The sequence below is a fragment of the Ambystoma mexicanum genome, chromosome 5q, assembly GCF_040938575.1.
Source record: "Ambystoma mexicanum isolate Mex_15411 chromosome 5q, UKY_AmexF1_1, whole genome shotgun sequence".
NCBI classification, from domain to species: domain Eukaryota; kingdom Metazoa; phylum Chordata; class Amphibia; order Caudata; family Ambystomatidae; genus Ambystoma; species Ambystoma mexicanum.
Genome location: NC_090933.1, coordinates 1,342,315,438 through 1,342,342,541, shown reverse-complemented (window position 1 = coordinate 1,342,342,541; position 27,104 = coordinate 1,342,315,438). Strand labels below are relative to the sequence as shown.

Genomic DNA, 27,104 nt, shown 5'->3' with positions numbered 1-27,104 from the left:
GATAATTACTTGCTTGGTTCTTTTATTCACTTGCCTTGCTATTCTACAGTATTCTGAAACTCATCTAACTGTATTGCAAAGTAAACTGTTAGTGTTCTCAGCAGGGTATACCAAAAGTCAAAATGTATACAAAAGTACTGACTGATTTAGTGCGTTACATACCTGTGATTGTGCATTGCAAGCAGTGTGTCTAAGGACAAAGGAAATAATTGCATTTTGATGCATTATTTCTAACTTGTGCCATAAGAAGTTCACTGTGTGTGTTTAACAAAGATCGTCACCACTCTTGCACTTCCTAAGTCTAAGCCTTGCTACTCAGTCACTTAACCCAGATATAGTTTGGCTAGACAATAGTGTCTTTCCCTTGTCAACAAAATAGGTTGGACCCAGAGAATCTGTCCACAGAGCAGATTCTGAAAATCCATCTCGACAATTGTTAGAGGGGTTTACAAAAGTTGCTGTCTGTGTCAAAACCTAGGAAACCCCAGCTTAGGTGAACAGGGTTACGCTGCTCAGGTTTGGCCTGCACTACCCAAAGGTATGGTAGCAATGGACTAGCAGTCAGGCTTAGCCGAAGGCGGGAGGAGGGCTGTAGTAAGTATGCAGAACTCAGGTCACACCTTAGTTCAAGAAAACACAATTACACTGTAGAGATATATTTAAAAAAGCAGATATTTAGGCACACTGTTGTAATTCAATGATCAGATAAGTACTAGAAAACATCTAAAATAGTATCAGAACTCTTATAATACTCTTTGGAAAGTAAACTACAGGTGTGGTCCCATAAGAATAGCTTTTCAGGTAACGAATCACTCAATCAATCAACTTGAAATATATATGCACACTTTTTAAACTCTTTACAATGTTTAATATCTTTGACCCAAGCCTGTCTTAAGAGTCCAACCCTATCTGGTATGAGTCACTCAATGTTCATTTGTGTCACGAGGCCACCAGTGATTAGGGGTTAGGCAGGGAAAATGTAGGCAGGCAGTGTTCAAAGTGTTCAAAGTATGGTATCCAGCAGGATTCACAACTATTGCAGGTAAGTAACACTGTTGGTTAAAAAAGTTCAGCGAGGGATAACCCCTGAATGATTGTCCCAAGGACCAGTGTCCTAGGGCAGCCAGTTCTACTGCAAGAGCACAATGGGTTGTCCACCCCTAACAGGACCTGAGAGGGTGCAGAATACAAGCTAGCCGCAACCCCCAGAGTCACAGAATCAAGCAAGCAGGTGTGAAGGCATCATGAAGCAAGACACAGACAACCGATTCTGAATTCAAAACACTTTTATTAACTTAAAGGTCAGGATGGTTGAAGGCCTAACATGCCCTATGCTAAGGTGGGATTTCTCTACCTAAATAAAACAAAGGAGAATCTGAGGGAAAGAGTTCAACTTAAGAATCTGTGTCCAAAACCTGTACTTGCCCTCACAGCTAGTCTATACAAATGTGTAGGGATGTCAGCAACCAAAACAGTGTCCAACTAAGTTCTGAGCCTCTTCCAGCTCGCAGCTTCCTTTCAGCTCCCTTCCCCAAGTATAAAACAGTTCCAGCAACACGTCTCAGATTTAGCTCTCTCAAGTTCAGGATGATAAAGTTTTAACCAATACTCGTGGTTCCCTTCCCCAAGTTCCAAGTAGCACAATTCCAAGCCCCAAAGAACCTTGAGACTCCGGTCTCAAGTCAAATAATGTCTCAAGTATCAGGGTTCCCTTTCCCAAGACTTGATCTCAGCAGCACAAATATTTCAAGTATCAGGGTTCCCTTTTCCAATATCCATTGTCTTTTTAAAGTTCTTTGCCACTCTTGTGTCTTCTTTTTATGGTGGGTTTCCCATGCCCAAATTGTGATTGCGTTGGAATAACCTTCAAAGTTTTAGTTAATTCTGCTTTCAATGTAATTTTCTGTTATATGCAGTTTCCACGTAATCTGGTATCCAATATGCCTTACTTTGTTCAATATTAAAGTTCCATTCACTTTAGAAAACAGCACATACTGTTTTAACTTGGATTAGTTTCATTCTTGTTAACATGTAGCTTTCAATGGTTTTACTTGGATTAAGAGTCCTGTTTTACTTCTGAACTTAATGTGCAACAGTTTTGCTCTCTTGTAAGGTTTTCATTCAGTTCAGTATTCAAGAAACAGATTGTACTCGATTTGATATTCAATAAGCACGGATTGCACTTGGAACACAGTTTTCTTTCAACCCGCTGTGTAAAATGTCTAATTCACTTCAAACAAAGTGTCTATTATTATGAAACATTCGAGAACATGTTACCTCAAACACAGAACCACTCCGATACAACGTATTCCTCAAACAGCAAAGCATTGATCATACCGCCTTCTGCTCATCACGTCAAGGGTCCCACTCCTGCCCCTCAGATTCTCCTGTGTCGTTGACCGAACACAGGGGAACAAGCATCTTGAACACATATAAAAAGGGACAGCCTCTCCACACGGCTCCCTTCGTAATGTTTGGTTTGCTACACAGAGCCCCAGCTCCCAGGCTACGCTCCAAAGACCGCCTCTCTCTGCGTTTCAGCATTGTCTCCCACGTATGGTCCGATGCTGCTTGCACCGGCATTCGTGCTGCTGCTCCTGTTGTTCCTCCACACACAGGTCTCCCTGTTGTCCCCTTTGTTGCTGGGCTGTTCGCCTGTTATACACCTGAACCCCCTCTACAGGCTGCAGGTGTGGATATCTAATCGGCCCTCCCTGATCACAAACAACGGGGCAGGCCTGAACTTTACAGCTCTTAGCAGGCATCTTGGTTGTTGCAGTACCAGAGTGGTAAAAAGAGTTTGGTCCTCATTGTTCTTAGTTGCCTCTTCTTCGTCCCAGTACTGTCAAGTGTCAAATGGGGAGAAATAAGGGGATCTGGCTTATAACAGCCCATGAAGGTTGGGGAAGGGTTGGGTTGGTCACTAATAGAAAAAGGGGGATACCATGTCTCGTCCGAGGGCACCCCACTTCCAGTTCCCAACAACTCTCCACCCAGGTGGTCCTCCCTCGCTTCTCCAACCCCATAGTCAGGATCCAAGAACGATGGCCTTTCCCTGGTCACCTGCGCAGAGGATCCTAGGAGTCTAGGTGTGAGATTACCCTCAGGTTTCTCATTGTCAGGGACATGAGAAGGATACAGTCATGGTTAAGGTCAGGTGTTAGGATACTCAGGTACGGAAGGTTACAGTTGGTGGCTGGGTGTTAGGGAATGTGCAGAATACCTTCCATTTTCCTTATTGGTCTTCCTCAGAGTTCGACAGTGATTGGTGCTCAAAATGGAGGATTGGGACTTAAACCCAGGCCAAGATGGTCGGTTTGTTCAGCAGTGATCCAATTCAGAATGCTGAAGGCAGATTGGAAGTTTGTCTTTCCAACTGCCTTTCATCAACTTAACTTGGAGAGTCAGGACGTGTAAATAGGAGTTATTTTCCTGAGGCCTAACTTGAAATTACAAGAAAGTCATCAATCAGGAACAGGAAGCATGAAGAAGAAAGAAATCTCTGCAGTATTTACTGGTGGGAGCGCAGCGCTTTGGAAAGCACTGCTCTTACATTTTTTAAGGAACTCAAGTTTAAGTTTAATAATTATTTTAGGCAAGACTATGGCAGAAAGGAACAGTGTTCTTACTTTGTAAACAAAGTTCTGCAAAAAATATTGATCCATTATAAAGACTCAGTGCTGTATTGTACTTTGGAAATAACTGGTCGTTTGGGCAAGGCAGCGCTAATTTTTCTGTGCTTTGTATGATTCACTGAGAGTTCATCGTGGGCTTCAGGTCTGCTAAATGAATGCAGTATTGTGTGAGAGGAGTCGCATGAACCCTCGGAGCCCAAGGTAAAGCAGTTTTATGAGGGGGACGCTGCATTAATCATATATAGAGCACAAACTTCCGTGCAGCGTGTAACTGGACAGCTTTGAAGTCTCTTAGAGATAGGTACTGCATGAGGCGCCGCGACATAGGAAAAAACAAAACACGTACTTAGAATATAACGCAGTCCTCCATGCAACTTTGATCAATAGTTTCACAAATCTACAACTTTTTCTGTGCAGCGTGAATTTCTTAACTGAGTTTTTAATAAAATCCTAGAACATTCACTGGGAGTCTGCAGAAGGGCTTCGATTAAGAAGCATAACCAGGGAATCAATTTTCAGCAACATAAAGAAGGCCGATTCACGCTCTGCAGTACTGGTGGCCATTTTAGTAAATCGAATGCAGAATTGTAGTCCAGTGGTGTGGACGATTAGGAAAATAACAGGTAGACTACCTAGAGAAATAAATGTGGTTTGAAATGGCAAAATATAGCTAATCACTTTATTACACTACAGAAAGTTAAACTGTAAGGTATGTGCTGAAAATTAGTAAAGGCAAAGTTTATAAGAACTGTAGTTTGAAGAAACTAAAGTAATGCTTTTTCGATAAATTGGTTAATTAGACTTTGAACTCGAGTGTATTCTAGGACACAGAGGAACAGGATGATATAGGAAATCAAGTGCAAAGAAGAAGCTAAAATGCCTTGTGGATGTTAGAACAATTCAGTTCTCACAATCTTAAGTAACGACAATCAAGAAATCGTTTCCTCTTTGAAGGAGGCAAACTGACCACAGGTAACCGAAAACAAGTTAAAAGTGAATCAAATGTTGATGAGGTTTAGCAACTAATAAAAAGTTAACTCATATTTAATTGCTGTGCAGGGTGCCATCAAGAAGATAGAAGAGCTCCTGTGTTTCTTATTTTCTCCACTTCCCCTTTCCCCTCAAGCTGATATGTAATGCATAGTGTTTAAAGTCTGTGAGTGCTCAGCAGTCAGAGAGGGACTGTGGGGAGGTTCAGCAGCTCTCACGGAAGACGAGAAGTCGGACCATGACACTCACACAGGCCCCAGGTAAGGTATACCATGAGGGAGATAGTACCAAAGGAAGAAGAAGCAATTACAACAGGACGGTTCCAGCGGTGAAGCGACAGCAGACCCGGTCACAGGTTTATCACTCTTGGCGACAGGAGAAGGGAACTTTGGTGGACCTGGCGACATCTCCCTTGCAGACGGACGCCCAGCAAAGGATCTTCACAGTTCTGGCTTGTTGGCACCTTTTTCAGGTTCAGCTGAGTGACGGCTGTCATGTCAGTCAACCCTTCTCAGTGTTTCGGTCCTTGCCTCAGTGAGGGGAATTTTGGGAGCCAATTCGAGTAGATGCAGGTCTAGGAGGATGCCCTCGAAGTTGTAGGTGAAACTGCGCTTCTGGAGACCATGCATAAAGGAGCAGCACAGGACCAAGGAGGTCGGAGCTCTCCAGGGATGGCACAAATTTTAGTTCATCTTGGGGCTGCTTAGGCTCACCTGTCCATGGGAAGAAACCATCTTCAGATGTCACTCGGAAGGAGGTCAGGACAGCAGCGGTTACTCAACAGGCTCTGGTGGTCATTGGAAGTTGCTGGTGGCGTCTTGCTTCGTACTTCTTCGGAATCTTCCATTTCAGTAGTGAGAATTTATCCAGGAACACTGGCTGAGTCACCAATCATGTCCAATGCACCATTCAAAATTGCAGGTTGGCTATCCAATGGGGACAGCCAGGCTCCCAGTCCCAACTAGTTTCAGTCAGGCACACTGCAAGACAAAGGATAGGGGAGTTCCGGTCACCTCCCACACTTCCTGTCCACCAGTCACTCAGAGGCTCTTTGCTGGCTTTCCTTGTGAAGTCTGGCGAAGACAAAGGGCCAAGAGAATCCTCTCCCACCCAGAAAGGTAGGAGATGGCATAAGAAAGGACAAGTCATCCTGTTCTGGGCTTTAAAAGTAAGACCACCATTTTCGGTAAATGGTGTCCCTTGTGTCCCCTACCGCAGCCGCGAAGACAGCCTGTGATAAAAGTTCACAAAAAGTCTTGCAAAAGGTACACTGATACCAGCCTGAACAGATGGATCTGTCACAGTAACACAAATTACTGGAGACTCGAGAAATGGAATATATGGTCTCCCCTCAAGGTGGGGTGTGCTGACCTAAAAAAAAGAAAAAAAAACACATAAGGAATAACAAGTATCCCCTTGCCCCAATAACTTAGGAGCTAGTCAGGGAAACAAAGAATCAATGAGGGTTAAGCTCTAGCAGCTCCCAGTAACACTGCACTGAAAGTGTGATGTGCTGCTTTAGAACATTGTACATGCCAAAAAGGTTGCAGGATGGCATGACTCCAAATAGAAATACCAAAAAGTGGTCAAAAAGGTTCCACATACCACAGTAAAAAGGTGAGGGAGTGGGGAAAAAAGGTTACCACTCAATCAGAATTAGCAACAAATCCAGGTGTCCAGCAACAGTGCAGGGGGCTCATAGAGAGTGGATATTTCACACAAGAAAGACATCTACCCTAACACCAATGCAGAAAGGAATCGGCCCTTGAGACTGTTATGTAATCCTGTGGCAACTAGCAAAGTGGCAAGACAGTTTCCCGGCTCGACCCACGTACTTCAAGATATATGGCATTCGGCGACTTGAATCAAAGGACAGAGTGAGATGCATTTTACCATAAATGCCTCAGTGGGGCAATGAGGTTTTCAGAGCAGAGATTGCTGCTAGATTGGGGTCGGCAACTACCATATTTATACAGGAAGATAGGTTTTGAAAGTACATAGCTAAAATGGGGTTCTACTATGTGAGGTCTGTCACCCTAAAACTGCCAAATCAGTAAACCAAGTAAAATAAAAATGGGAGATGGACCTTGGACACTTTTAGAAGGTGATCACTGGCTGACTTTATGCGCTTAAAATAGAAATGTGTTACAATGCGTGTTTCCAGAATACACAATTCAAAACATTTCATGCCCATTACTTGAAGCCTAGCTTGTTGCAAAAGGTAGACCCTGAAATCAGTGTAGACTGCCCAGGCTATGGACAGGATGGAACTTTCTTTCATATGTGGTGTTAATGTGGGGCTTTGACTGAGTTATAGGCTCAGGTGGTCAAGTATCTCACAAGGTATGCAAACCCATCCCTTGCGGGGGAACCTCAGTCTTTGTTTGCCTAATATAGGAGAAGGAAGTAAAACAATCTCCATGCCAGTGGTTGGGATTCAGTGTTCCAAAAGTTAGGAAACATTCAATTAAGGATCGCTCTCAGTCCGCACCACACTAGAGAAGGTCCAGGGGGATCCTTGGCTAAATCCCCATCCATCTGAGTCAGGCAAGGCAGCGATAGGGCCAGGAGTGTATGCCCATGTAACCCTATGGAGGAGAAGGGGGTGGCAGGCCTGTTAACTTACCCCCCTTACTCTGATTTGTCCAGGGATCACCATCTTCTGTGTTTTTCCTGGTAGAGGTATGTCCAACGGTTGCAGGTGCAGAAGTCGTTTGCCATCCTTGCCACAAAAGGAAGACGACTTCTGGGGAGCAGCCGACCTCAGAAGACCCCCAAGGAGCGAAGAAGAAACAATGCAATGGGAGTCTTGACAATCAGGCGGTGACAGGTGATCTTCAGTTGGCAAACAAAGGAGCAGACCCTTGACATCTTCTATTGGGATTTGGAAGGCTGAAAATGCAGGAGCAGGCGTCTTGCAGTTGAAGATCCTCAAAGTTCCAAGGATGCAGCTGCAGTGAGGTAGCTGAGGAGAATGCTGGCCAGTCCACCGGGTGGTCCAGGGATACTTCTGAAAATTCTGCAGGCATGCATGCATCCTCCAGCAAGAGTCGGGACTGGTTGTTCTCATCACTCCAGGGGTCGAAGCACTGACGAGGGCCTTCTTAAGATCAAAAGAGAGGAGCAATACTTCACCAAGACTTGAGCTGGAGGCAATAATGGTCAGCTGCAATGGTTGTACTCTGGACTACAGTGGGCTGCACTTCTCCGTAGGGGTCTTGGCTCCAATGATGATCTGTTGAATGGCTGCAGGAGTCCTCCTTTTGGCCAGGATTTGGACTGGAGTTCCCACCAGATTAACCAATGGCAAGGATCAGCACCATTGCAAACTGGCAGGGGCTGTCCAATCATTTTGCCTAGAAACAGGCGTTCTGTGAGACTATGGACTATGATCAGACAGTCTCAGCACCCACATCCAGACCCTACTTTGCCCAAGACAGCTGGAGCTTTGCTTGTGAAAAGTCTTTCCATTTTAGAGTATATGATACTCTTTATGGCTTTAAGCAGTAAAAAGTAAAAGGGCATGAGTAAAAAGTCCAAAACACGGTCGAAAAACATCTGCAGTCACCAGCCCATCCTGGACACATTCTATATGTAACTACAAAGTTACAAAAGAAAAATTGAACTTCTTTTTAGGGTGATCTGTGAAGTTCCGAAAATACACAAAATCCACTAAGGGAGACATAGGGCCTGTAAAGACTGGAGGGGGGTTTTCTGTACTCCTGCTCTCTATATGGCAGAGAAGAGGCACAGAGGACCCCAGCCAAGATTCTCTATATGGTAACGTAGTCGAGCAACCACGGCTTAAGCTCTCTGGAGGTGATACAAGCTGGTTCTTAAGTACAATGTAGTCCCCAAGCACCCACAAAAGAGTGTCCACACACTATGTTAGTGAAAACACAGCTCTTTATATAAATAGGGTTCTCGTTTTGTATTTGTATTTTGTATTTTATTTATTTGTATAGCGCGCTAGGCCCGAGGGCAACCAGGCGCATATCTTAGGCACAAGGTACAGAAAATGGCATTAATACAGTTACAGAGAGGCAACGATTATATTCACAGGTGCATATCTTAAGGCACAGAGGTACAAAGTGGCATGGCTACAGGTACAGGCAAACAAATTCACAAGCAAAAGTGCCGGTAGTGCAGGAGTAGTGGAGCAGGTGGCTTAGGCTAGTAGTGAAAGAGGTGTAGAGGATAGCCATAGCTTGGCTTTATGTTTGAAAAGCGTGGCGGACGGGAGGGTTCTGATGGATAGTGGCACGGTGTTCCAAAGTTTATGTACACCATTACACCATTACCATGTACAAAGTTATGTACACCATTACAATAACACACTTAGTATTTGCCATTATAGTATTACCAAGTACAAACAAATTGCTAAAACTAACCTTACACTGAGACTCTCTCCACCCCACAACACTGACTCTTGCGAATTTCTAACCGCCAAGTTAGCCATATCCAACAAGCAGTCAGTATCCATCCACCTTATATACCGACCTCCAAGCCCTCTAGGATCCTTTGAAGAGGACCTAACTAACATCCTGTCCAACAACCTTAAAAATTCCTCTCAAAGCATCATACTAGGAGATTTTAACCTTGGCTTCAATGACCCTCTAGACTCTAATGCAACCCTAATCAACAACTCCTTAGAAGAATTAGGTTTTACCCAAAAGATCACTGCTCCCAACCACACCAAAGGCAGAACCCTTGACTGGATTGCTGAGCACAACTGCCCAATCACGGTCACGTCCATAATGCCCCAGTCCTGGTCTGACCATCATCTGATCATGTTCTCACTAGAGGCATCAGCTCCATTGCTCATCGACAGTATAGCACCAGCGGTTCCCACCAGAAACAAAAGAAATATTACTCCAGAAAACCTCTTCCCTTTGATATTACCCACTCTCAACTCTATCTCAGACCACACTGATCCCAAAGTGATGCTATCATCCCTCGATGTCATAGCACCATTAAAAATGAGAAAGATCAAACCCCGCAAACATGTGAATACCTGGTTCAGTCCACACCTAAAAGCAATTAGACTTGAGAAACGTTGTTGCAAAAAAATATGGAGACTAGATCCATCTGAGACCAATAAGAATAACCTGAGCAAACAAGCTACCCTCTATAAAAAAAGAAATCATCGTTGCTAAACAAGCTACCTACAACCTCCGCATCTCCCAAAGAGCTCTTTGCTATTCTGAAAGAGGTAGAATCCCCCATCCAAACTCCAGACTCCTGCCTCAAGGACAAAAACTGGTGCACGGGCATACAAAATGCTCTGGCCAATAAAATTACAACCTTACAAACTAAGATCAATAACAAAGAAAACACTCTTCTTACCACCTCGAAATCCAGCAACACTAATACAACAGCACAGTTACCAATCTTGACTCCACCCTATGCAGCCATCCCCCACTTTAACTTTCGCAAAGTATCCACTATAGAGGTTGAAAAAGTCATCCTTACTCTTAAACCTTCAAACTGCCATGGTGACTTATGCCCAGCGCAACTCATAAAAGAGGCAGCTCGTGAACTCTCCCCTTTCATTACCAAACTCATAAATGCATCCTTCACCGCAGGTATCATACCTAATAACCTGAAACAATCCTGGGTCCTCCCACTCCTCAAAAACCAAAATCTAGATCCCGCCATCCCCACTAACTACCGTCCTATCAACACTGTGCCATTCCTACTTGAAATCTTTGATAGAATAGCATACCTACAAATCCAACACTACCTCGAATACAACAACCTTCTAGGAGTCCGACAGTCAGGTTCCAGACCCCAACATGGAACTGTGGCCGCGCTTGTAGACCTTAAGGCACAAATTGATGAGTTGAGAGACGAGGGCAAGACGGCACTACTGCTGCTCCTTGATCTCTCAGCAGCATTCGATTTGGTCGACCATGAGATCCTCTGCACACACTTAGAGACGGCAGCCCATTTCTCCCAAGAGGCAATCGACTGGATTCAGTCCTTTTTGAACAACAGAACAATGTAAGTTTTCTCACCATTAACAGCTGCGGACCCAATACCTATAACCTGCGGTGTGCCACAGGGCTCCTGCATCTCGCCCACTTTGTACAACATTTTTACAAAGCCCCTTTTCGGTGATCTGGACGGTCTGGGTATCACCTACACGAACTATGGCGATAATACCCAGATCCTCATCCCGTTGACGGGGGATTATGACAAGGATTTGGCCTTTGTAAACAGAGTGTACCTCATCATCCAGGCATGGATGGCCTCCCATGGTCTATGCCTGAATGATGAAAAAACAGAACTCCTCATCTTGGGCACAACAGCTATCCTTAACAAACTTGGCCAAAACTACTCTTCATTCGAAATTGACAACAATACCATTGCCGTGGCTAAGGAGGTTAAAACCCCTGGCTTCCATTTAGACTCCGCACTAACATTAAAAAAACAAGTAAACGCTATGCCTTCCACCACATCCTATACTTGCAAACTTATCAGAGCAGCCAAACCTTTCCTCTCCTCCAATAATTGCATTACCCTAGCTAGAGCCTTGATCCTGTCCAAATTGGACTATTGTAATGCCCTATACGTAGGCAGTAACAAATACATCATAAACAAGATTGAAATCTTGCAAAATAATGCCTTAAGAGCAGCCCTCAGTCTCCCAAAGAAAGCCCACATTTCAGATATTAGAAGATCTGTCAACTGGCTCTCCACGACAGACATTATCTTCCTCAAATCTGTCTCTCAGATCCACAAATGTCTCCACCACTCTGCCCCTCTTTACCTGACAAAGACATTTACCAGACAAGCTTCCTGTCGCCCCTCCAGAAAGGTCAACTCAAGCCTCCTATTGGTACCGAGATTCAAACGCACTACGACCAGGTGGAGTAGCTTTCCCGTCAAAGCAGCACAACATTGGAACTCTCTACCGCCACCCCTAAGGGAAGACCTTCCTTACACACAATTTAGATCCAATCTTATCCACTGGATCAAGGAACACGACAAATAACGTACCTGCTCCACTCACCTACCCTATATGCTTAGCTATAACTTGTAAATTTTGTATATTTTACGCTCTGTAAATATGTTTCATTGTATTTGTTCTCAATGATGCGGATGTGTCCAGTACTGTGCCATAGCTGGAATCCATCCATTTCGCCATATGTAACCCAAGCTATACAATCCTCTTGTTGCTCTGGCACCCTGCTACCCCTGGGTTAGGTGCGCATTACAAATAATAAAAACAAACAAACAAACATATACAAGTCTACATGGTACCACTCAACTATCGATTCCTTTGAAATGCATCAACTGTTAACAGTTCAAATGACATACAAATCAAGATTGTAAGATGGATGAACGATAGACACAGAAAGAAGGCAAGTTAAATCAAGCAATGGCAGGACAGTCTATCCCACTATCATGAGACGGTTCTGTGCGAGAATCCCCCCCACTTGAGCCATCTGTAAATAAAGCGTATTTGACCAGCCCAATTCTGCTCAATATAGTCTCGACTCCTTCTAAAAGGTTGCACAAACCCAAAGTACCCGGTTTCGTAGAGTTCTTTGATGAGTTGTCAACGGGCCCTTCTTGAGTGCACTCCTTTTAAGGCAGGAGCCACGGGTCATCGAGAGTCGGTGAAGAAAAGGGTAAACACTGTCATTGAGGCAGCAGCTTTGGTTCTTGCAGTGCTCATTGACTGTCAGACAAAAAAAGTCCTGCAAGCGGAGACGTGCGGTACACCGCGACAACGAGAGTTTGCTGCCGCAAAGAGTTAATGAAGAACTTTGGCACAGCAAGAGCATTGGGTCATCGGCGTCTCTGTGCTCTTGCCACGGATGGATTCTCCTCAGCGCATTGGAGGACTTGACTTTCTACGACGGGACAACGCGGTCAACGGTGCTGGCGAGAGATTCCTTGGATGCAAATGTCAAATGTCTCAGTCAATGGAGCATTGCGGCTCCGGTCGGCAGCCGGCAGCGGTGATGGGCTTCAGTGTCCGGGCGCTTCACTTCGCAAAGATCAGCTAGTGCGCAATGGTCCCTTGTAGCTCGGGAGAGGTCTCCTAGACAGGTCCTCTCCTGGATCAGTTCCTTGAAGGCACAGCAGCTTTCAGATTAGCAAAGGACAGCAGCAGCAGTAGTTCTTCTTCCAGTGGGCTTCAAGGTTAAGCATCACGGATCATCTTCAGCTTCTGAACGATTTCTAGCAATGAGAGGCCCCTCAGATAGACTGTTGATCTCCCATTCACTCTGCTGGGTCACACTCAGGCAACCAATAATTCAGAAGGGCATTCAGGCAGGCAGGCAGCCAATCAGGCTCACAGTGCATTCAGGCCATGAACTTCCCTCCAGACACTCACAACAAGTAATGTGTATTGGGACAAGTACCCAGGCATTCAACACTACACACTGCATTCATACCAGTTTCAGGCAGGGCTGTCTCATTCATTGTGTTTCATACCAGAAACCAGACACCCAAAACATGAAGTGCATATTCGTCACACACTCCATTCACCTAGGTCCACGGGCATACCCACAACATACAGTCATTGGGAAGGCTGCAGCCGGCCTAGCCTGGACTTCCCCTCAACACTATATATGGAAATTCCACCCAACAGCCAGTCAGAGGCAAGGGACATAGTCGGGGCTTCGCGGGACTTCTGGAATACAAGGTAACAGGCGATGGAAAGCAAGAGGCCATGGGGGCCATCTTGTCTCCATCAGGAATCCACCGATACCAATAATAGGGTCTGAGCATCCCAAAATGGAGGATGCTCAGAGCACCTGCCATTTCAGCGTGGAGTTGCCACCAGCCCGTACCATGCTCTGTGGGCCACACACAGGTGCACAAAAACATACACTAGGAGTACAGGGTTGTACTCTCACCCATGGGTGCCATAAGGGTATCACAAGGGTCTGTACACCAAACCAAAAAGAGGAAGAGCAGCACCACCAGGAGTCCCACATGAACTCCTGCACAGAAAACAAGACAGAACACACATGATAAAGCAATAAAGGACAAGGATACGGAGGCCCTGTCCCTCCAATGTATTTCCAGCATCACAGGTCCTCATTACAAGTGTGCCGTCCCAGTGACAAAGGTGCTGGTAAGCCTACTGGACCAGCACACTACGAATCTGCGGGTGGATTCCGTCCCAGCTGCCAGGGTCAGACCTGGCGGGCAGAACGGCACATGCCCCCAGAGTTACACGGAAGCACCGGCACCGTTATTAACGGTGCCGGTGCTTCTGTGGTCCCCAATCCCATCGAGGCTTATCGGTTGTAATACCCTGGTGTTTCCGGGAAGCCAGGCGCCAGTAAAATGTGTAAGTCTGGCGGCAACCTGCCTGTTTTACCTGCACGGTTACCGCCGGACTTGTAATGAGGCCCACAGTCTCCCAGGACTGATAGTCTTATGGACTTCCCATAGAAACTGGACTCCGGTATTAAACGCGCTATAAAAGAACAATTATATTACCAGTTTCCCTACAAACAAAATAGGCTCAAAACAATGAAAGTAAAGCAGCAGCCTTTGAAAAGTTAAGTCAGCTGTCAAAACAAAGGAAAAAGAAAGGGCGTCTCATGGAAGTATATGGGAGGAAAGCAGCAAAAAGTAAATATTTCCGAACAAAGTTACACATCCCATTTCGGAATTTTATAAAAATACTCACTGTTGCAACAATATGGAGTTGCCTGATCATATCTAGGAGGCAGATGACCAGGCTTTTACTAACAACTTGATTCAGTACAATTAACTTTTCATCAACCAACAGGCTCGAAATAAAGTGAGAACTTACCTCATAGAGTTTATTGCGATACTCGGACACAGTTAGCTGGATATCATCATCTACTGGAAGAATGACATCATAGTCCAGAGCGACCTCTCGTGAAGGACAGTGAAACCTGTACAAGATGATACACAGAGATTGAGACAAGGAAAACACTCAATACCACAGTTACCTCAGTGCAAAGTTGTTCAATAACAGTGACTACTGTTCCCCTAATCTCCTGTCCTATTTTCCATATACTGGAAAGGATACAAGTCCCATGTGGCGTGACTGGAGAACTCCGTAGTTACAGAATGGGGTAGCTTCATTATCAGTAGGGATTCAGCAAGGGTCAAATTTCGTAGAGCTGTTCCACTGTCCCCACCCACTGATGATTTAGTAATAACTCTCATTGAGATGAGGACTGGGAAATTAAGACAAAAGATGCGTAAGCACCATAAATGAGAACTACAGTCATAATAGTAGGTGACTTTTACTTTTCGCTAGTAGGTACTATGCTTCCTTCTCCATATTGTGCAGGAACAATCTTAAGCAATACTATAAAAATGGTTGTGCAGTAAAACGGCACACCCTACCAAAGATATTGTGGAGAATATATTTTTTGCATCTGCTCCAGAAATAGAAAGCAGAGAATGATGTTGCTTAAAGGCATGTCTTCACTCTACTGGAAAGATGCATTTGAAGCATAAGTGAAGCTGCTTTCGATCTGACCAAATAAGATTGAATAATAGAGAACAGGTGAGCTCCCCCAGACTGGTGGAACTATAGCTCTTAGCACACTTTTATAGCAAGAACAATGCTAAAACAATTCAAATGTAAAAGATATATAATGTTTAATGGTGTCAATAGTGTTAAAGTAAATGTAAATCAAACACATTCATTTGAAATTATGGTAATCACAGTGTTCATACAGTAAATTCACATTCCTTTGTGTGATGTATACGACAAAGTAATACAATATAATTTTGACAAAAAATAACATGTGTTTCATCAAATCAAATCCGATGTATGGTTATTGCAATTCACAGGATAAATTGAGTTCAATCAGAACAAAGATAGCTCAAAGTCCATTTGGGAGATGCATTCTGATATAAATATAGTTGACCTCCATTGTATATCATGTCTCTATAAACGACACGTTTCGGGCAAGTTTGCCCTTCAACAGGGGTGCACTATTCAGAAATTTCCCAATATTTCTAAAAATTAAATGAAAAGTATAGTGTCTGTTTTTCGGACTCTATTTTGCAAATACACAAGACAAATTAAATATTTTTGAACAGGTTCCATAACCAAACCTACTGACCTTAATGTACTAGAGGTGTGTTCTGGCTAGTATTTCTAGACTATTGCGTTAACAAGCATATCAGTCTCCTCTTGTTCACGGAGCTGAATCTGTGAATGAATGAAAGAAGTCTTTCATGAGTTTAGTCATGAAAGGTGGGCTAGAATTGGGACCAGTCGATAGTGCTGGGTCCCTATTCTAAGCCCTTCATTTTTTCTCTTCTCTTGCACACATGTTATTTTGGCATAAAAGTACTCACCTTGTGATACGTATTTTGGTTAAGACAGACTTATTGCTGAGGTCCAGAATGTCGAATCTACTGCAAAGCGCGGATCTGTAATCTTGTATATTGTAGGAAATTCTGATGATTGGATAAGCCTGGAGAAAACAGCCTCTATTTAGTACGTTATCTGCTGAAATGATGTACTGTTTGTTTTCTGATTATACAGCATGAATGGTCATACCTTATCTGCGCTACTCAAGACTCATTGTTTCTTCATTCGAATCAGAGCGCTTTCCTATCGTAGGGAATACCAATGAGCGTTCACTGGGGCCACTCTCGATCACATTATATAATGTCTGTAATAACAGGGTATTGTTTTGCATCTTTTTGTCTAATGTGGGCTTGCTTTAACACTACGTGAACCAATAAAGAGTCTTGGTCTTACTTGTAGCGTGTTCACCACGGGATCGTTCTCGTTCGCGTGCTGCATGTTCTCACTGTTGATTCTGATTGCTGTCTCCAAACTGCATTGTATGATACTTTAAATTGCATCGATAGGCCTCCCCCACTATACAGGTCTCTCAAATCTAGTAGGGATTATGTGCCCAGATTGCATTAAGTGATATTTAGATTGCATTGATAGGCCTCTCCCACTATACAGGTCTCTCAAATTCACTTACCAACTCACTCTAAAGTGAGACAGAACCCACCAGTGAATTACTGTGGAGTGACACTCCGATTAGGGGCTCAAGCCTCATAAGGCGCAAGTCCTAGCTGCGCCCCTCAAAGTCACTCCTCAACTAGTACATATCCATCTTAAACCTACATAGCTAACTCACTGCAGTGAACCGCGTACAGGGAGACGGACACTAAAGAGAGCCACCGATAACACCCAACTATACAACCATTAACCACCTCCCATACCCCTACCAAGACAGCGACTGAACGAATAAGCAACATCAGCTGGAAATACCACCTACAGAGAAAGACCAAAACCGGTAGCGGACAGCCTCCACACCCAGTACTACATCACAAGACAACCAGACCAAAGCAGAACCAACTGGACATCAGCAAACAAATGAAGATTAAACATCTCTGAATCTTATAATGCCGTGCAAATGACCCATCCCGAGGGAAAGAAAAAGAGAAGAAAGAACACACACTCCGGAACTGCAACAAAGAACCACAACTACAGAACACACCCCCACAGACAGGAACAAAAATCGAACCAACACTGAGAGAAGAGACATATCCCTCTACTTAACTCCATAACTCGCTGACAACTGTTCACCAGACCAAACCAACCCAACGCTAGAAGCATAGAAGCAGCAACATTAAACAACCTAACAAAAGCACGAAGAAGAAAGATGAACAACACCAGAAACAACAAACACACGACCGATGCGATAACACCTTACATCACCAAAGCAACAAGAATTTCCAATCGACAACCACAACTCCTGGAAGACGAACTTCATGAAAACAAAAACCCAAGACAAAATCTAGAAGAACTATTTGAGGACGCCGACACCTCGAAACCTACACCTCAACAAGATCAGAAGACGACCATAACAAGAAAAGCCAAACCAAACTACACCTCCAAAAGCCACTGCAATCTAATAAACACAAGATGCATGTCAAAAGACTCTGCAGAGATCTTCAACCTACTCGATGACAACAGCATTGACATCCTATTCATCACAGAAACATGGCTAGACGACAACTACAAAACCACACTCCAAAGGTGCCTTCCAACCAACTTTAAATGCCTTAAAATAAACAGGAAGAACAAAAAAGGTGGAGGCATCGCAATAGCATTCAAAGAACATTTGAAAATAAAAACAGACGAACCACTCAACATCCTCAACTGCGAAACCATGGTTATACACCCAACAGCGAGCCCAACAACCAACATCACATTCATCTTGGTGTACAGACCACAGACTTATGATGCACCCTTCGTTGACAACTTCATAGAAGCCATTACCAACATAGCCATCAACCACGAACACCTAATCATCCTGGGGGACTTCAACTGGTTCGAAGACAGTCATGCCAACTCCCAAAACTCACTGATTGAACAACTCACTACCATGAAACTACAACGACTAGTAAAAGGGGCAACACACTTGGCAGGACACACCTTGGATGCAATTTTCGCCAAGGAAAAACTCATCACCACGGTACCGCCAATACAAATACTGTGGAGCAACCATCTCATCATCCCATTCGTGATCACTCTGCCTACTCAAGTCTGCATCCAACCTCCTAAACTCACAGTCACCACAAAAAGAAACTGGAAAGACGTCAAAGAAAGCAACCTATTCGAACAACTGGAGTTAACCAAACCCGCGACTACAGAACTAGAGCTAGCTGACCTAGACGGGAAAGCGGAGCTATTACAAAAATGGATTGCAGATACAATTAACAAGATCGCCCCAGAAAAACCATTCAGCCCATCAAAAAAGAGAACAATGGCAAAATGGTTCACCCCACTATTAAGCACCATCAAAAAGTAAAACAAAAAGATGGAACTGGAATGGAGGAAAGAATACAACCTAGACAAAAAAAAAACACTGTTCCAGAAACAAATACGCACATACAAGAAGGAAATTCAAAAGGCGAAGAGAAGGCATTATGATGAGAGAATCAGCAATGCCACCAACACACAAAAAGAAATGTTTAACATCATTAAAGAAATGAGAAACCCACCAGGCTGTGATAACACCCCAAAACCCTCGGAGAAACTATGCAACGACCTGGTAGACAACTTCAAGAAAGAAAATCAATGACATCAGACAAACCATTCAACAGAGACCAACCAACCACAACATACAACCAAACGAACCTAACTCAGAACCGCAGCACAAACTCAAAAACGTTCCTGAAATATCAGCAGAGGTATTCGCAATGCTGGTAAAACACAGCAAGAAAGCTGGTTCACAAGTGCATCCCTGTCCCCCGGACATCTACAAATACATCTTCGCACAAGGAACGCCAGCAGAATATTACAGAAACCTTCTAAATCTATCACTAGCAACAGGAACTGTACCGAGGACCTTCAAATCAGCATATATCAAACCACTTCTGAAAAACACAAGCAGCAACGTAGAAGACCTCTCCAACTACAGACCGATCTCAAACATCCCCTACCCGGCAAAACTCCTGGAAACCTACATATACAAACTAACCCGGGAACACAATGAAAAACAACACCTGCTAGACCAAGGTCTAGTCGGTTTCAGACCCACAAGAGGAACGGAAACAGCACTACTATCCAACTGGGACAACCTAAAAAGGAACGCAGACTCAAACACAACCTCAGCCCTTATTCTGCTCGACCTCTCCGCAGCCTTCGACACAGTTAGCCATGACAACCTAACCAAAAGACTAAAAGTCATAGGCATAACAGACACAGCACGAAGCTGGACTAAATCATTCCTAGCAGACAGAACAGAAACCATATGGATTAAACCCTTCAAATCCACCCCACGAGTTCACAACTGTGGAGTGCCACAAGGATCCTCACCATCACCACTGTTCTTCAACATCTACCAGACCTCCAGTTATCAGAATCTTAAAGAAATACAATATTACATGCTACAACTACGCAGATGATACTCAAATCATCTATAAAATCAAAGACACCCAAGCCGATCATTCAACCGTAATCGACTGTCTAAAAGAAGTCTTCAACTGGATGAATGCCAACAACCTGAAAATCAACCCAGGAAAAACAGAAATCATAATCATATCCAAAGAACAAGTGAACGAAACCGCCATCCCGTGGCCAACGGAAAGGGAACCACACTATCACCATCTGAGGTAGTAAAAAATCTGGGAGTCCTGATGGACAACACCCTATCCTTAGAACCACAAATAAATGCAACAGTCAAGAAATGTTTCTTCCTCCTCCACACGGCAAGAAGAATCCTACCTTTCCTGTCCTTCACGCACAAAACACTCACCATCATCGCCCTCATCATGTCAAGAATCGACTATGCAAACAGCCTCTACCTCAGAATACCAGAATACCTCCTGAAGAAACTACAACAGATCCAAAATACAGCAGCCAGACTACTCCTCAAACTATCCAGAAGAGACCACATTACCCCTACCCTAAAACATTACACTGGCTCCCAGTAAAACATTGCATCACCTTCAAAACAATGTGCATAACGCACAGGGCAATCTGTGGACAAGGAGCAGAATTCCTACAAAAGAAAATAATCTACAAGCCAACGAGACTCCTCAGGTCAAGCAAAGAAATCCACCTGGAACTAAAACCATACCTCAAGAAAAAACTTGGGAGGCACCTCCTTCTACCACTTAGCCGCAAAAACCTGGAACAACATCCCAAAAGAAATAACACCAAAGATTACCTAAAATTCAGAAAATTACTAAAAACCTGGCTCTTCAACACCGCAGACTCAAACTGAAAACAGAAAGGAAAAAGAATAACTAAACCGGAAAGGACAGTGACAAGCTCCCAGAACCGACTGAGAAGCACCCACGGCACATGGACGGGTGACGCTGGGCAAGTGGAACACAGGCGACACCCATGGAGACTGAGTCAACAACCCCAGCCAATCCCATCCAACATCTTCACTCGCCCCTTAGCTGCTACTAGGTACACAGTGTTGTGGAATTGTCGAGATATTACCAATCATCACACTGAGTTGTGGACACTGGCAGGTGCACTGGCGGCCATATAAGTGGGAAGGAAGGACAGGTGGGATTGTGAGGGAGGCTGGTGGAGGTGAGAGCGAGATGTGAAAGGGACATTGAATGCAGGACAGGCCCAGATCAGGCCAGAGGCACAGGGTGCCCCCGCACCCCATCTGGAGAGATTACGCAAGCCTAACTCATCAATTCAGGATAGAGATGCCAACTAACCAACTCCACTAACAATTTCCCCATCTGCATACACCTCTCAAACTCCAAACCAAACCAAACACAACCACAAACCTACAGCACAACAAACCGCACAAACTTCACTACACTGCAAAAACAAAACAAAAAACACACACAGACTCGCACAACAGTACACAACGACTACTGGCCGCAAACACCCCAGGCCAGCCAACAGACCCACCAGGCTGAGGCCGCCAACAGCACATCACTGCATTCTTGCACTTTTCCAGCTTCCTCCCACTAACTCACCCTCCCTTCCTCTTTCAGAGCCACCAGAGCGCCAGGGGACCACTCCAGTGTTGATAGTACGCTGTACAAATGTCCTTTAACATTAACATTGCTCTGGATACCAGTGTGTTCGCGCGCTGTTGAATGGTCCCAATGTATTAGAAGACAGACTTTCTAAGGGCGTAATTTGAGTGTCATCTTTAGACAGTGTTTGCCGCATTGGAAATGGGTTGTGATACCTTGTGCTTTATGTCTAATCTAAGCCAAAGTTGTATCCTGTTGCGATAATATGTAGAATGTTGCATCCCTAATTCTGATGTTCTTCTTGTTATAGGTTGCCAAATTCCTGATTTTCATGATTGTGTATTGCAGCTATAGATGTATTTTGTTTGGGTTAAAGCCACAATGTATTCCAGTATGATGTAATCATTGCGGATTGGATAGACTCACCTTGCATTATTTCAGATGTATCATGATGTGTTATGATGGTACATCCTTAGTTGGGGGTTTTTAAGTTTGGATTTGATAGGTTGCGTGTCCTCTCAAGGTTGCCTTTTTGTTTTACAGAAAACAACTTAAATACCATTCCATATTCATTCCATTAGGGGACATTGAATTAAGGCGGTATATCCAGTAGCTTTCTCGTTACAGTAACGGTTTGTTCAAATTCCCTCCTCTCCTGGGTAGGCTGACTTGTTCCAAAATGATGAATGTAATTTGAGTAATGGTACGTCTGTGTTTCAAAACGCGTTGGGCTACTGGTGATTTCTCCGAAGCCTTTCTTATATTTGATTTGTGTTCTGACCATCTGGTTTTTGCTTTCCTTGTGGTTAGACCAACATAGTATAACCCATGAGGACATCTTATTCCGTAGATTACATTTTTAGAAGCACATGTTGAGTGATAGAGGTTGATTTTGTATCCATTGTCTGGATGGTTAATGTAATTTCCTTTGATCAGATTGCTGCAGTTGTTGCAGTTATGATATGGTACCATGCCGTTGTACTTCTGAGCGTGACCCCAGTGAACGCTCAGTGGCTTTCACTACGAAATTAAAGCGCTCAGATTCGAATGAAGAAACAATGATTCTCGAGTAGCGCATATGATAAGGTGTGACCATTCATGCTGTATAATCAGAAAACAAACAATACATCATTTCAGCAGATAACATACTAAACAGAGGCGGTTTTCTCCAGGCTTATCCAATCATCAGAATTTCCCACAATATACAAGATTACAGATCCTAGCTTTGCAGTTGATTCCAATTTCTGCACCTCAGCAATAACTCTGGCTTAACCAGAATACTTATCACGAGTTGAGGACTTTTATGCCATAGAAAGGTGTGCAAGAGAAGAGAAAAAATGAAGGGTTTAGGATTGGGACCCAGAGGTATCATGTAGCGACTGGTCCCAATTCTATCCCACCTTTCATACTTTAACAATATTGACATCATTAAACATCTTACATCTTTTATATTAAACATTTCTTTGCATTGATCTTGCTATAAAAGTGTGCACAGAGCTATAGTTCCACCGGTCTGGGGAGCTCACCTGTTCTCTATTATGTAAATCGATCTTGTAGCTCAAGATCAGCATCTGCTTCACCTAAATATCATGAAAGAAACATTTCATATTGGATTAATCCATGTGAGAGCTCAGAACAACTTTCTACACCTTGAGTGCCCCTCTACACTGTCAGTTGTTGCCACATAAGATTGAATCCCTTGCTGATGAGATTTACTCCTCACAGAGATAAACTATGGAGATTTGAATAGAATACCCCTGTGGGCAGACCAAGAAAGTTACAAACACTGTACATTCCATCTAGGTTTGTGCTTTATCCAAACACAATATGAGGGCTCTTCTATTAACTGGTGTACGCAGTGTCTTCTGCTTCTATAGAGGGCTCTGAAAAAATGAAACTAGAAAAATGTCCCGATTAAATATTGAAATCTGATAGAATATTTTGAAAAAAGGCTTCCTTAGAAACCACCATATGGTTCTATTTGCACCCAGGGAAGGGTGCTCAAATATTGAAATCTGATAGAATATTTTGAAAAAAGGCTTCCTTAGAAACCACCATATGGTTCTATTTGCACCCAGGGAAGGGTGCTCAGCCAATCAGGTGGCTGAAAATACAGGAAGAAAATGGCAGTGTTCATCCACGTTCTAGCAGCCACCCGCCGCCCTTGCCCAGGTGCATCTATGTTTTTTTTTTTTTATTTTTTTTTTTTTATTGGTTTGTTCAACCTTTAAAAAAACAAAAAACAAAACTAACTAAGCAAACAACACAAAAACAAAAAAAGACATCACATGTGAATTCTTTTGTTTTGTTTCCCTCCCTCCACCATTTCGTCTTAACAACTCTTTTAACACTTCCATCGTGTCATATTGAGGGATAGTATCATGACAGCTACCAAAGAGTTCAAAACTTTACTTGCACCAAATTTGCTTATTGGTCGTCCAGGCGTCCTTTTACTACAAGAAGAAAATTTGTTAGTGCAAATAAAACTGCTCTATTGGATCCCTCGAATAAAGCTGCCCACCAGTCATCAGCCGTCATATGTAGATGCTCATTAATCAGCTCTCCAAAGTGGATTTGCCTTTGATGTTGAAAAAATTGGCAGAACAGTGTTAGATGTTTTAAGGTCTCCTTATCCTTGTTACAGAAACTACACCTTAGGTCGATGTTCGCGCACTTCGCCCAACTGTTCATACGCTCCTTTGTTTTTAGCATGTTTAGCCTAAAATGCATATATAAAGATCTTGCATGGTGATCTGGAAACAGGGTTAGATAGGTGTGCCTCTGATGATATGCTTTGGCTTCTCCTCGGACCTCTTGCATTAGAGTTGAATTGACTCTTAAGTCGCAGGTTTTAATCCAGTCAGCTCTCCAGATTTTAGTTTTTGCCAACTCAGGCTTCTCAGATAACATTGTGACAGGAATGTCAAACTCCTTTAAAAGTGTTTCACAAAGGAGATTCCATTGAAATAGAATCGTATGTTCTTTAGCAGTGTCCGGCCTGTGTAATATTTGAAATTGGCTCGCTGGATTTTTTAACATTGTTTTCCTAAAGAGATTCAATAGATTCCAGCTGACTCTTGCATTTATCGAAATGAGGCCCAATTCATATCGGAGACAAACCGTCGAGGTACCTTTGGGAAGCTGTAGAACTCGCGTACAGAATATATTTTCAAGTGAGTTCCACAGGTCACTTGAACAGCCAAATGCGTTTTCACCGCCATAGATTAAGGCGGGTACCACTTTTTGTTGGTAAAATTCAATTACTGGTTTTAGGGAGAACTTTCCAAATTTTTTGTTAATTAGGATCGCTTGACAAGCCATCTGTCGGCATTTGCTCTTTGCCAATTCTGCCCAAGGTGCATCGTTTCTACTGGCGCTGATCTTCATACCCAAGTATGTCGAGTTTTTTACAGTCTGAAGCTGTTCGTTACCAAGACACCATCTGTTCTTTTTCCGTCGAATGCTGCGGCCTTGTAGTTTCTCCAAAATTAGAATTTCACATTTTTGTTTGTTGATTCTAAGGCTGTTATCTGTGGTATAACTGTCGAGACAATTTAGTTTCCTCTGAAGACCTATAGGAGTCTGATCGACTAGAATAAGATCGTCAGCGTAGACCAAGTAGTTGATCGGCGAGCCATGTAGTTTCGGAGGAAATGTTGTTACACCAGTGAATGCCTCATTTATATCAGATATAAAGAGGTTGAAAATACTGGCTGCCAAAGGGCAGCCTTGTTTCACTCCCTTCTGTGTACTGATGGGGGCAGATAACGTGCCTTTGGTGTCCAATCGGATCTGGATAGTGGTATCCGTGTGTAATTCACGAATCGCTTCCACTAGGCTTAGAGGGCAGTTCCATCTAGTGAGTTTCTCCCATAGCAGCTCTCTGTCTATGCTGTCAAACGCATGGGACAAATCTATCAGAGCCAAATAGATCTTTGTGTTAGTTCTGATTGCTTCCATCTTTATGAGGTTCAATATCAACAGGTTCAAGCCGCATCCAACTCCCTTTACAAACCCTGCTTGTCTGGGGTCTACATGGTTATGATCTTTAGCCCATTTTAACAATTTCTGTTGCAAAAGGGTAGCATAAATCTTTCCCAACACGTCAAGCAGAGCTATGGGCCGGTAGTTTTTTGGATTTAGACGGTCTCCCTTTTTAAAGATTGGGACCACTACAGCGCATTTCCAAGACTTTGGAGTTGATCGACTCGCAATGACTCGGTCAAACAGAGTAACACAAAAGTCTGTCCATAGCGCTGGAGTTTTTTTCAGTGTATGATTTGTTAGGCCATCAGGGCCGGGCGCTCTAGAGTCGTGCACATTTTTGATTATATCCAAAATGTCACTTCTCTCAAACGCAAGGTCCCACTTGTTTGACGTCGTAGGTACCCAAGATGGTACGGGTTTGTCACTGCCAAAAAGTTCTTTAAAGAAGGTCGACCACTCAGCTTCAGTTACTGCTATGGCTTGAAGAGCTTGCTGTGGAGCCATAGAGTTATTTATCAGTTTCCAGTATGCTGCTGGGTTTTTACCAGCCATTCTTTGCAGCATCTCTTCTGAGTCGTTTTGAATCATAATAGCTGCATGTGATTTAAGCCAGTTTCGGTATTTGGCCTTGATCACTCTTTTACTCTCTTTCATGTTGTCGGTATATGGACCTTTAAGTTTTCTTAGTTCTTGTCTCATCTCTCTTTTGCGTTGCAGAATAGAAATGTCGAATTTATGTTTTGGGCGAAACTCGGCGTGTTTTTGCTTACGTTTATGTTCCTCAAAATTTGACAGAAGGTTTTGATATTCCAGAGCTTTAACAGTGTGTTGAAAGGCATTAGAGATAGCCGCTACTTCTGAATCCAAGAGATTTAGACGTATTCTACTAGTCCCGGTGCACACCGCAAACGGCCAACAGATCTGCTCGCTCACACAAGGATGGTGAATTGATAATTTTACCATGTCGTGATCACTGTGTTGCATTTTAATGACTTCCAGTTTCGTTGCTCTCTTGTGGATATTTTCAGTCACAAATATATAGTCAATGACCGATTTTTGATTGTTTCTTCTCCACGTAGGGCATGCCGGAATATCACCAACCGTTTGTCCATTGAGCATGTGCAAGCCTCTAAGATCTAGTTCCAGACACCATTGAGCTGCAGCTTGTTTGCGTTTGCAATTGCCTCTCTTCTTTTCCTCAGTTTGTACAATATCTGGAATACAGACACAATTTAGATCTCCACATACAATTAGATCTATCGGTTGCTCCTTTGTAAGTAAATCATCGATCAACGTTGTTACAGTATCGATAAAGGTACGCTCTTCGTTGCGTTTGTGGTTCCAGTATAAGTTGATAATGTGCAAGCAAGCTTCCTTGTTTGTTTCTTTCTGGTAAACACCAATGGCAGAGACCTGAATAAATGGTGAAGGGTTATCTGAGTTGAGGATCCGAAATCCAACGCCTTTCCTCACAGCCAAGAGGAGTCCAGCCATCGGCCTTCCCTGTGTTTGTTTTATAGCGGGATTGATAGCTATTTCGAATCCTTCCAACAACGGACTTTGAGAGAGCCATGTTTCTTGTAAACACAGGATGTCCAATTCTGAGGCCCATGTTGTTTCAAATAGATGTATAAAGCCTCTGGTGTGCCAAGAACCTATATTACATATATTGGTACTTCTCGGTTCCTGGCGTTATGCCATCGGTTCAGTGTTTAAGGTTTTGGCCAACCAGGACCAATCATCGTATTTGTTTGCTGTGATGGCAGGATTCCTTTCATTGTCTCGTGTGGTTGATGAATTTATCATTCCATTAACTGTAATTCTTATCTGATCACACCCATGTGGTGCACCTGGCCCCCGGGTCCCTACAGAGTGCTCCAGCACTACTCCTACATCATCCCCAATATCCCCCCTCTGGCAAATCACTGACTTATCTGGAGGCCCAGGGCCTTAGGCTCTGGATGCCGCACCCCCACAGAAAGTTCACTTTCTATTTGCTGTAAAGGCTGTTAGTGAGATTTTATTTTTGCAAATCTAACCCTC

The 27,104-nt window shown here is 43.5% G+C and overlaps 1 protein-coding gene across 2 annotated transcripts in view; it reads right to left on the bottom strand.

Annotated features, from left to right (window-relative positions):
• MAPK15 (mitogen-activated protein kinase 15) overlaps nt 1-27,104 on the bottom strand; it is a 396,607-nt gene that overhangs the window by 167,565 nt on the left and 201,938 nt on the right. For both annotated transcript variants that reach the window (XM_069621971.1, XM_069621972.1), the window contains one exon: nt 14,413-14,518. In XM_069621971.1, the coding sequence (XP_069478072.1) occupies nt 14,413-14,518 (106 nt within the window). The remainder of the gene's footprint in view (nt 1-14,412; nt 14,519-27,104) is intronic.